Below are 12120 nucleotides of genomic sequence, written 5' to 3'. Positions count from 1 at the left end.
CCGGGATTTCACGAATCTCATCTTTCATGGAAGTGTCGAAAAATACAGTTGAATCAGAAGCATGAAAGAGATGGACATGATTGGGATAATAGATGTTTTGTCCCGTGTAAGCGAAGTACAAGAGCTCGACAAGCCTCTCCAAATTTGCAGTTATTAACGGGTTCACGATATCGCATCGGATGAGCAATCGATATGAGAGGTGCCAACGTTCACCAGAACTTCTAGACTAATCGTATGAGTCGAGTGCATGCAACACAAAGCGATACGCAAGCAATAATGCTGGATTCGCTCCAGTTTGATGGAGTGTTTGTTAGCAGCGGAGCGAAAGCAGAAACACCTGTACTCGATCACCGCTTGATCAGGTCCCCTAGATGGCAGCCCATCATGTACCGGTTATTGTACTGAGAAGGGTGATTCGTTGTTGGCCTTCTGCAAACTTCCATAGCGTGCGGGAATTGACAAGACATTCGTCAATATCATACACGTAAGGAGCATGTAGCTAATTCGTGATGTCATGTGCTCTATGCAAGATAGGCCAATTGAATTTCTATTGAGAGTAACGGACAGGACATCATTGAAATCTGTCGATACGAATTGTGGTCGGAGACTGGTTTTCCTGATTTTTGCATGGCGATGATCTTCACTTGCCTCTAGTCATGAAGGACAATACTACCTAAATAAATTCAACAAACGTCTCTTGGAAGACTCTGGCAGATCCTTCAACAAGTTAAATTTGATTCTGTCCCGCCTTGGAGCTTTATTGTTACATTGTAAGAAAGCAAGTGAGAACTCTACCATCGGAAAAGGTGTTTCGTTCGCGGTTTAGTGAGGGGACGCGGCGCGGTAGATCTTCTGTGCTAGGGGTGGAATCCGGGTGAACCTTCTTGGCGAAATTGAACGGTTTGGATATTCCACGCTCTTGTTAGTACTGTTACGGTTTCGCATATGCCGGGCCGTACCCCGTAAGAGTGCTCATCGATATTTCTTTCGTTAGTTCGTCAACCAACGGGCGCCACTAACTATGATTCTTGGCTTTTATCCAGCTCTTCATGCGTGTTTCTAACGTCGTGTACTGTCGATAGACAGCGGGTAACGCGCTTGTCCCACCATGTGTAAGGAAGTCGTTCAGGAGAGTTCGTGTCTAGTACTGGTAGGTCTTCTTCCAATCAATATTTCGTGTGAGGTCATACGAAACCTTGATTGTATGCGGTGGCCCAGCGTCGATGATGATCGCTGCCGTGAGGATCAGAGATTACCTTCCTTCCGGCCCGGACAAAGATTACGAATGGCCCAGTGGCGGATGGTGGATACAATTTCAGTCGGGGAGTCGATTTTATTTCGCCTTGAATTTTTGCACCGGCTTATTGCTCAGTGCAGGCTGGTAGTAGAGGCACGAATGGGGATTATAATATTACAGCGGTACTTGTTTATCGGTATCCCGGCGGCTTACAAGTAGAGAAACACTGCTGCTGAAAGCTCCACGAATCGGAGATGGCGCAAGATAATCTTGAAAGCGGATTAGCAATATTTTTTATAACGTTTCACTGCACGTACTGGAAAAGGTCGACTGACTTATCGGTCCAAGAGTAACCGGACGATGTTTGTCTTTTAAAAACAATGTTGAGGTTGTCTAGAAAGTCATTTATTTTGAATGATCTTACAAGTCTAACAATAAGCTTTCTCCGAAGCTTGTTATTGATATTTATCAGTGTACAGTCGGGATGTCTCAACACCCTATTTCAGCCTCCTAATGCATATAGCTACCTTAAACTGTACACCTATCGTTAACTGTACACCAACTGTGCACCGTTGCATCTGTTGGTATGTGCAGTGCGGAGGATACAGCTGCCCCAAGTTTCACTGCGGTGGAGTTGTGGCAGACAGTGAACAGGTTTAGAGGGAAACGTCACCATCGACTAACAGTCATCAAATAGTCCAGTGGCTACACGGATAAGGAGAAAGAAGTAGCTGAAGAACTGCCACAACATTACAGCGAACAATCTACGACCTCCAGCTATTTGCCATTGTCCCAAAGAAAGACGGTCGAACGAAAATTTCTCGCCAGCTACCGACGATACATACAACATCGACTTCACTATGAACGATCTGCTGTGGGATTAAGTGGCTCTTCAGGCCCGAACTGCATCGGTTACCCGATGCTTCAGCGACAACACCACCTGGAGGTACGGCATCTAAAGAACACAGCAGAAATGGCAGATACGCGGTATAATAATCAACGTGTTGAACAGTTTCCCGGCAGAAAGATCATTCCACGTTAATGTAGAGTCACTTTTCGCCCGCGCATCCGCTGGAAAATGGGCTTTCTCCTGGTTATTCAACCAATCTTTCTCGTGGTTCCAAATACTGTAAAGATGTTGTTGTACGTCGATGATATTCTACTCGTAGTATGGTGGAAAAAAGCCAACCGCTTTGACGAAAACTTCAGTCAGTAGTAAAGCCGTCCATAAATGAACAAGAAGTGTAGGATTTACGATATCTGCAACGAAATACAACATCTTCTATTGCAGTTTGCAGCCCGAATGCCCGCCGCGCGCTCAGTCAAACAATCACGATAGATCGAATTGCCATACTGACAGAAGCACGCCTGAGAACCCTCGGTGTCACTCTAGATCGATCATTCAACTTCACAGCTTCCTGCTAATTGACGAAAAAGGTATCCGAATTCAGGCTGCGCATACTCAAATAATCAAAATCGCTATCACCAAAACCTTGGCACCTGCATACAATAAGATCAGATATTCATCTGAAGCATTCGTCACCAGTCCGATCATAGGTACTCTACCGTTAGACCCTCCTCGTTCTCCAAATTGTAGCCCAATTGGCCATCAGAATGTTGGGAAACAGCAGGGAGAATGTTGGTACACCGAGGTTCCGAATTTTTGACAGAAATGGTCGGAACGCCTCTTCCAAACATCTTCACCCGAACGCGACTATCTGATTGAAAGTGGTAAGATCGTAAGCCTCAGGTCATTTGGGACAATAAGAAGCGCGTGAAATCTGAAGGCCCCTCGGGAATTGTTCGTCCAGTTGTTCATGAACTCCTGACAAAGCGTATCAGCCGTTCAATAATCGTCTACACTCTGATGGCTCGAAAGACGACACCGCAGTAGGCGAAGTCACCGGCCCTTCCACCGGAATGCAGTGTCTTCTAGGTAGTTGTTTATCGGTAAATGGAAGCTTGCTCATCCCAGCACCCGTGGATCCAGGAGATTGAAAACCTGCTACGAAATCGTCCAATCAAGCTTTGCTGGATTTCAGATCATGTTGGTATCCATGCTAATAAGAAGGCCGACAGACTCGCAGGAGAAGTCAGGAACATTGCTTCATTAGGCACATTAGGCAGACGCCCTCAAACACATCTAAACAGCTATCCGAAACCCAATGGTTCAATCGGTGGTTTTCGTCCACTCTTTAGTCAAATTTTGCCGTGCGAGAAATCAAATTCAGCACAGCAAAATGGACTGACCGCGAGATCTCGGCTAGTCAACGAGCACTTACCCGGCTGCGAATAGGGCATACCCGATTGACACACGAGTTCCTACTAACGAAGACATCCCCCCCAGTATGGGATTGCTGCGGGGTCACTGTAGACGGTCGTCATCTAGTTCTCCACTGCAAGAAACACGACGAAGCCCGGAAAAAAGCACGATATTGAGCCCGCGAGTTTACGAGTGGCACTATGCAACGACAACGATAACGAGATCAAAACGGTTCCCCAAGGAAACGAATGTGTACAAAAGACTTTAGTATGACATGTAATATACCACGAATAGTAGTTTATATAATCTTCCTTTCGACACGAATGCACCCCCTCCGGTGTAAAGTATCTTTAATAAACAATAACAACAACAAAACAAAATACTTACTCGCCTGAGAAGGAAGTTCATGTGACTTTCTCGCGACATCAGAACGCCGGGTTAGAGTAAGGACACTATGATTTCCAACTTGATACGGTAGTGCGTTAGCAGCTACGGTGATTGAATTAAAGAATTTCACGGAAATGGTGAACGCTGGTGAACGCACAAACCTCGTATTAGATTTGAGATGTCGGAGGGTTTCTTGGCGTACTTGTCGTTAGCGCCTGTCATATGGTCTGAAAACTTAGCTTCATAGAAGAATCTAACACTAACTAATGTCTCTTCAGTAAACCAGAGCTTCTGTGCTTGATTACCAGCGGAATCACTCGGGACCAGCCTGTTCGTAGAGGTGTTATGTTTTGTGAACTGTTTTGATTTGGTGACGCCAATGCACAGTGGTCCAGAATGTGAATTTAGCAGGAATTTTAACTTTTTGCTAAAATTAATTGATTTAGCCTTACAACATGTTTGCCAAATTGTTGTATTTTGCCAGGCCCTTCTTTTTGTTTAAACCGATGCTAAGCTGGTTCTAAATTTAGCAATATTTAAAATAGAACTTTTTAACGGTTAGAGATAGAGTTTTACTGTCTTCGATGAAATTGAAGAGCAACACATTTCAGACAAATTTGATGAAGACACGCAAGCTCTAGCTTTTATACTTTCCATTGCACGAGAAATTCAAATGTACGCTTTAGGGTGTTCCTTAAAAACCGTTTTTATTTCTATAACTCTTAATGTTTTTATTTTACGCTAAAGTACCCTTTGGACAACTTGAAGATTATTTTAGGGCGCATAATTTGCTTTAAAATACCAACTACTAAACTTTTTTCGATTTAAAGTTATAAGAATTTTTATATAAAAAATATAACTTTTTCAAATATAATTATCTTCGATTCGGGCACTGAACATTAAATACCATTGCTTTCATATGAAATAACATGCTTTGTAGTATAGATCACCAAAAAATGGAAAGTACGATATTTTTTTTTATATCTTGCAATATTTACTTAAAAAATAGATTATTTTTTAATAAAAAGTATATATAACTTTCTAACGAGTGAAACTAGAGGTTCAATATATTAACACAAATTGTTCTCCTTCAAAATATCTGAAAGTATTTCTAAAGTGATCATAATGAAAAATCAAAACTGCACAAGTTATGCGAAGAAAACCATTTTTTAAGAAAATCCCAAATTTTTTGGTAAATTTCTTCTAAAATGAAAAGTACACGACATAGAGTTTAAGTGTTTTCGACAGTTTTTTAAAATTTCATTTTCTTCAATTTTCTGGAAGACAGCGAAACTCTATCTCGAACCATTAAAAAGTTAACTTGCTGATTTAAAAAAATTAGAACCACCTACTATTTAAAATTATAGAAAATAATTGTAAAGTGCAATATTTTGTCATGAAAACGAAACTACATTTTTTATATTGTTCACCGTAAAAGTAATTTAAATATATTACAAAGAGTCAATTCACGAAAAACCAAATTTTTAATATAACTTTTTCAGTTTTTTTTTTCGATGTTTCAGATGTTTTTCAGAGTTTTTGAAGACGAACATTTTCTTCTAATACATCAAAACTCTAGCTTTTATTGTTCAGAAGATATAAGCACTTAACATATCAAAAATAGATTTTTTAAAATCAATTTTGTGAAATTTAAAAAAAATATCATATTCGCCATTTTTTGTTCAATTATTACTCTAATCATGACCTTATTTCCCTTCCCATGGTTTAGGGGTTTGACGGTATTGCAAACATCAAGCATCAATTGCTTTAAGATGGGTATTGCATTACGCCTCAATAGTGGTGCATCGAGGAGACTGGGACGGCTTATGCGCCTCTTTTATGTTATATGTCTCTTCATACTCTACGCGGTGGCGTGGCCGACTGGCGGATCGACGTAGATTGACTTTTGCTATGTGCCATGTTTGCAAATATTGTTCTATTGGTGGTATTCGGGGACGGGGCTCACGGAGGGAGTCATTGTGTGTCCATTTATCGGTCGATTTTGTCATCGTGCATATACTAATTAAATTAATTTAATAATTAAATTAATTTAATAATTAAATTAATTTAATAAAGTAGATTAAGTAGAAACCTATTAGTTGTAGCTTTGTGATAATCGTAGTTTTCCGTACTAGTTTACAACTGTTATGTGCTAGTAGTATGTCTATCTATGTATGTATTCGTCTGAGTATTTGTGACAGTTGGGTCAGGGAATGGATGCAGAACTGACGTATATGATAGAATACTGGCTAATACTTCTGGTGATCAATCTGAGCATTTGGTTCTATTCATTCGGGAAAGTCGGGTTGGACAAATTAGGGTAAAATAAATTTATCTACGCACGTAAGTCATCCATTCCTGGCCAGCATAGCATGATGAAAGTCTAACAGCATGCAATTGTCGTTAATGATAAATATAAAACATTTGCTGCATTTAGACGAGTTTGATTGCATGCTACATTTGTTTTCTATGGTCTGTTTCTTTTGTGCATCTATTAGTTTGCTTTTCCATTATTTATGTATACCAAAATTGTTCAATTTATACACTTCTAATCAAGCTCTTTGCATCTTTTTTTCTTTATTCTGCATGTTATGATTCCTTTTATTAGTTTATCTCTACTATACGCTATATATACTCATATAGGTATAAACGCTCGTGGCCTTCGCGATAACACAGGCCTGGCCACAGGCGCGACAATGCAGTTGCAGTAATCCAGATATGCTTGCGCCCGCGATTTCGCCTACATGAAAACACCCCGGTAGTTAAGTAAACGTGGCATTTTTAAACTTCCAAACGCGGTCTCAAATATTAACCCACCACTCGCACGATCATGAAACGCGGTAACGTCCGGAAGTCTTACCTCGGTCCTAGCAGTCTGGAAAAGTGACGCTAATATTCACTAAACAACGCGTTCCATGGTGACATGACCTGGAACTCTAGTGATATCTCTTCTACCATCTGTACCATACACTAAAAATTAATCGAAATTATACACGCGAAGTCACCTACACGTGACAAACACGTTAAGATACATCTGCTTGAGCCCTTCGTGACCATCCACGGCACTCGTATCTCGTAAACATGATAACATGCCGGTGATAAAGTGAATGTCTCAGCTCCTATAAATTTTCAAACGCGGTCTCAAGCGTGAACCTAAAAACTCCCGCACTCGCACGATCATGAATCGGTCACTTCCGGATGTTTCTATCCTTGATATCAGCATACTAGGCCCATACCTGGACTGGATCAATTAGAAAAAAGAAAGCTCTCATATCCACTGGACACCACGTTACATGGCTACATGACCGAGGACTCTAGTGATATGGGGTAACCTACTCCCTGTCAGAATGTGAATTGTACACCAATAACTAACTATCAGAATGAAGGTCCGCGTGACCATCCAAGAACGCACGCATGTATAGGAAATGCCACACGGTTACAAAATCCTGTCTTGTATACGCGAAGTCACATAAACGCGAGCACACGTGACAAACACGTTGGCATACGAACGCTTAAGCCCTACGCGATTAACAACGCACACCTACGTTCGCGATCGCGCAAACTTAGTAACATCCCGGTAATAAGAAGAACGTTTTAGCACTCACAAAGTTTCAAACGCTGTCTCAAACACGAAACTACAAACGTCCGTTTTCGCGCACTCATGAATCGGTCACGTCCGGAAACCATTACTTTTTGTCCTAAAAACTTAGGTCCATACATTCAGTGGGACCAATCAAAAAATAGAGCACATATCCACTAGACAACGCGTTCCATGGCGACGTCACCGGGCACTCTAGTGATATGGAGGATCTCACACACTTTTAGCATCTTAGCAGTACACCAAAAAATAAAGTATTAGATTCACGGCCCGCGCGCGATTATCCAAGAACACACGCGAATATGCGAAAGACACACAGTTATAGAATGGAATTCATGCACGCGAAGTTACATACACGTTAGAACACGCGACATACAAACCCACACGCGATCGAACACGTTAACGTACAAATGCTCGAGCTCTTCGCGATGATACACGCGATCACGGCCCGCTACAATTGGCCTAATGCAGTGTTTTAGTGGGCGACATTGTCTGTCTCGTCTGCAAATTGTAGTATGTGATTCTAACGGGGTGCCCTTCCGAGAACCTAGCTCTACAGCTCCAGCAGGACAACTCTAAAAAAATTATTACTCTAATCATGACCTTATTTATAGTTCAAAAAGAATTGTCTTTTGTTTGCCCTAAATAAGTGATATTGTTATTCCAAAAAATCCTATTTTTGGCGAAAAAGTGCTCATAACTTTTCAACGGAAATAGTTAGATATATGGTGCCATGAAACAAATTATTCGCCTCGAAACAATCTTAAAGTTGTCCGAAGACTATTTCAGTTTTAAATGAATACAGCAAAAGTTATTTGAAAAAAAACCTGTATTTCTAAGAAACACCCTAAGCTCCAACTTTAAATTTGTTGTAAAATAAAAAGTATGACAAATAGAGCTTACATTTCTTCGGCAAACTTTTCCAAAATTTGTTGTTCTGCAACATCGCTGAAGGTCGTTTGGCTCTAGCTAGAATGATTAAAAAGTTAATTTTTTGATCTTGGTAACATTAGAACCACCCTAACTGTTGTTTTAACAAAAGAGGGGGTTCATAAACTACGAAAACTTCTCCAAAGACTTAATAAGGCTAAGTTGTTTAGTTTTAGTAATATCTCAAAATTCCTGCTAAATTTGTATTCTGGACCACTGTGCAATGGTGTAAGTTTGGATTTATCGTCTAACTGGCCCCCAAGTTGGTGCCAGTAACTGACGAGCAGAAAACGAACTCTCGATATCGAGAAATAACTTTACTATAGGAAAGTACTAAGATTAATTGTTCAGAATGTCTAAAGAATTCTATACCTAACATTGGGAATCATGTATAGAATGACAGTTTACAGTTGAGTCATACAGTATAAGTAGAATTCCTGCTAAATCTTCTTTCGAGATAAACTGTGCAGTAGTGGAAAAGTAGGTTTTAGTTTATACAACATTTGCGATTCCCCTACCAAGAAATATCAGCTATCGAAATCAACTCAATCTAACAAACCTTTACATTTTTCTCTACTCGCTAGGTGGAGCGCCACAAACAAACACAAATCAAACAACGCTAGTGATCTGCAGAAAACGCCCCATCGGAAAAGTTCATTGCAGTATTTCACTTCTCCGATGCAGCAGCAATCGCAACCATCTCAACAGCAGCAGCAGCAGCAAAACACTTCCTCTTCTCACAGTCATCTTCAAGCAATTCCACACCAGTATCAGTATGGTCATGGTCACAATGCGAACGCTGGTACTGGTCACAACAACAACTACAACAAGAGTTCGTCCTATCCGAACTTTGCTTCTAACTTATCCAGTAGTGGAGGTGGTAGTGGTGGTGCAACCATCGGTACCGGAAGCAACATCAAACACCATTCCCAACAGGGTCAAAGCCAAATTCAGGGTCAACAACACCAGCCGCAACCATCGCAACAACAACAACAACCGAAGCAACAACTACAACAGCAGCAGGTACAACTTTCACAACAAACGCACGTTCCTCATGGCAACTTCATGTATCATCGACACTCGTTGAACAACATTTCCGCTCACCAGCATCAGCAGCAGTTTTTGCAGCAATTGCAGCAGAGCCAACAGCCCCAGCAATCCCCTCTACTGCCGTCGATCTATCTGACCACAATGGGTGGTGGTCCACCGGTGGCGGCCGCTGGTGGAAAGGTCAAATCCAACCCATCAACCGAGTCCGGTTCGACGAAGGGCACTGCGCAGCAGAAACAATCGTCCGGTCCTAGCACAACGGATCTACTCGGCAGTAAGAGCCAGAACAACAGCATCGGAGACATCAACAGTCGGCTGGAGTTTCTCTGTCTGCAAATGACCGAGCAAGCAATCAACTGAATCTATGCCGTGGAGGTGAGGAGTAGTGGTAGAGTAGCAGTTGTTAGTACGTTGTTTAGTTTAGCGGAATCGCTCGAGACAATGCGCGCCCTCGTTCATGTTGGTCTCTTCGGCAGCTGCCAGTGTTTGAAAATGATAATACAATTCACTCCAGGCGAGGGAAAGATTGATCCATTAGACAAGCTAACGACGGGCTGCTGCAGCATTGGTTTGTATGATGGGAGGGTGTGCAGAACATCGACGACAAAACCGGTAGTTTTCAATTCTTGACGCTCTTAAAATTATTAAGCTTAAAAAAGAAAGAAAGCAGACAAGAAAATCTATTTCGATTAACTATATATCTATTTAGCACTCTCAGAAAACAATTGAAAAGCAAAAATGTGGTTAAACAATTCCCTAGAGACAACTTTGATAGTTTTTTTTTTAACACTTTGACTCTAGCTAGACAAGCTGCAGTTGGTAATTTGAAATGAAGGTAAGGGAATGTAATAACAGAGAGAATGTAGGAAAATCTCCTTCAGAAAAAGCGGGTATTTGAAAGTGGTAGTATTTTTGTTATTACATAATTTTTTATATTAGTTTTTGTCCTAACAAAATTTCATGAAATTTTACTATTTATACACAAGTAGACGTATTTCTCTCTTTATTGAACGAAATAAAATCAAAACAGCTATATGTCCCATTTTATCGAAACGGAACGCGAGAGCAACATTTATTTGAAACGGTATAGTGCGAAATCGGAGACCCAAATCGAAGCCAGGTGCAGAAAAAAAACCCTACTGCAAAACGAAACGAAAATGTGATTGTGATTTTGTTTTTCAAAGAGTATCATGTACTATTTTTATGATTGAGTGATCAATACACCTGCCGCAAATGGAATCAATTATTTATTCGAGCGATTGTCAGCCAGAACAACAATTCGCACCTGTACTAATCATATAGATCTTATTGATGTGTCACTTTAATTGTTACAACAAAAAAACCGGAACCATTTTTGGGCGGACCTCAAACCGCTGCAAAGAAATATATTTTCTTAGTAGATTATTTATTGTCTCGTGAGCTCTGTATGTTGTGTAAATAAAACGAAACAAAAATGTCTTTCGGTTTCTCTGAAAAAAAAAAACACGACTTTTAACAATTGAGTCCAAAAAACGAAAGTTAAATAAAATCAAATCCCTACCACACAGGCGAAGATATGTTCCATTGTTTAATTGTAGATCAATCAAGCAGAATATGTCTTCAGGAAGGTATAAGTAGAAGGAGAAATTGTGGAAAAATAACCGGCGTTGTTATATATTTAATAGAAAGTAAACTATATTTTGTTCCGTTTAATTTTCTCGAAGCTTCCCGCGCTGAGATGAATGCATATTCTATAGTTGTAAGTACTCCGTTCGCTGGGAGCGCCGATCTCTGTCGTACTAAACGCGGACTGGGCCGGTACAGAAGGGGGCAAACAAGCTTCCCCCAACTGTCATTATAGGGCGAATTGGTGTAGAGTCAGTAGTGTTTACACGGAATTGTGTACTTGCTTACAACTAATTATACTATAGTGGAAGAAAGGCATGCCGAACAAGCGAGAAAAATCAACCAGTTTTATGTAGTGCAGTTTTTATTATGAGAAATGGAATAAAACAAATCTAGTAACGGAAAATATTTATTTTTGAACCGAATAAGTTTGGTAGTTTCCCTGCATGTTGTCCGAAATTACTGAAAGGAGCTCGTCTACCGTGAGGGAAACACTCACCATGGGATTCAATTCACAGCAAAACTTTTTTATTGGTGTATATTCTCTAAAACAAGGCATTTTAAGGGGATTTATGGGATCATATATCTCAAACGATTCATAGTTCGAAAATAAAAATAAAGCTAAAATATATTTCTGGCCTATTCTCACAGTCACGTTACCTAGTGACTAGAAGGATTTTTTTTCTTTTAGTCACTATGTGACGTGACTGTGGGAAGAGAGCCCTACATTAAAGTTTGAAGTCACTTGAAGTCTAGTAGAGAGCCATTGAAATTTTTCCTCTGCGGGCTAGGTTAGTTGAATCGGAGCTTCCTACAATCGGGCCTTTTTCCCACAGCTAGTGCTATGTTTTGGTGTACGGTAGAAAAAAATGGCCGAGAAAGGGTTTAGGTGATGACGGTGATATACAACCTTATTCTGCATAACGACGGATCACTTTTTCGAACGAATGTGGGGCCCTATTCTCACAGTCACGTCACCTAGTGACTAGAGTAAATTTTGTTCTAGCCACTAGGTGACGTGATTGTGAGAATAGGGCCCGTGAATTGCAT

At 40.5% G+C, this 12120-nt stretch overlaps 1 protein-coding gene across 1 annotated transcript in view; it reads left to right on the top strand.

The window, feature by feature from the left end:
- The window catches only part of LOC131694162 (protein Smaug), a 52334-nt gene extending 40836 nt beyond the window's left edge, over positions 1–11498 (top strand). The window contains exon 6 of the mRNA XM_058982636.1: positions 9000–11498. Within this exon, the coding sequence (XP_058838619.1) occupies positions 9000–9825 (826 nt within the window). The 3' untranslated portion in view covers positions 9826–11498. The remainder of the gene's footprint in view (positions 1–8999) is intronic.
- The last annotated feature ends 622 nt before the right edge of the window (positions 11499–12120 follow it).

The sequence above is a fragment of the Topomyia yanbarensis genome, chromosome 3, assembly GCF_030247195.1.
Source record: "Topomyia yanbarensis strain Yona2022 chromosome 3, ASM3024719v1, whole genome shotgun sequence".
NCBI lineage: Eukaryota > Metazoa > Arthropoda > Insecta > Diptera > Culicidae > Topomyia > Topomyia yanbarensis.
Note: the sequence above shows the minus strand (reverse complement) of the source record. Positions and strands in the feature narration are given on the sequence as shown.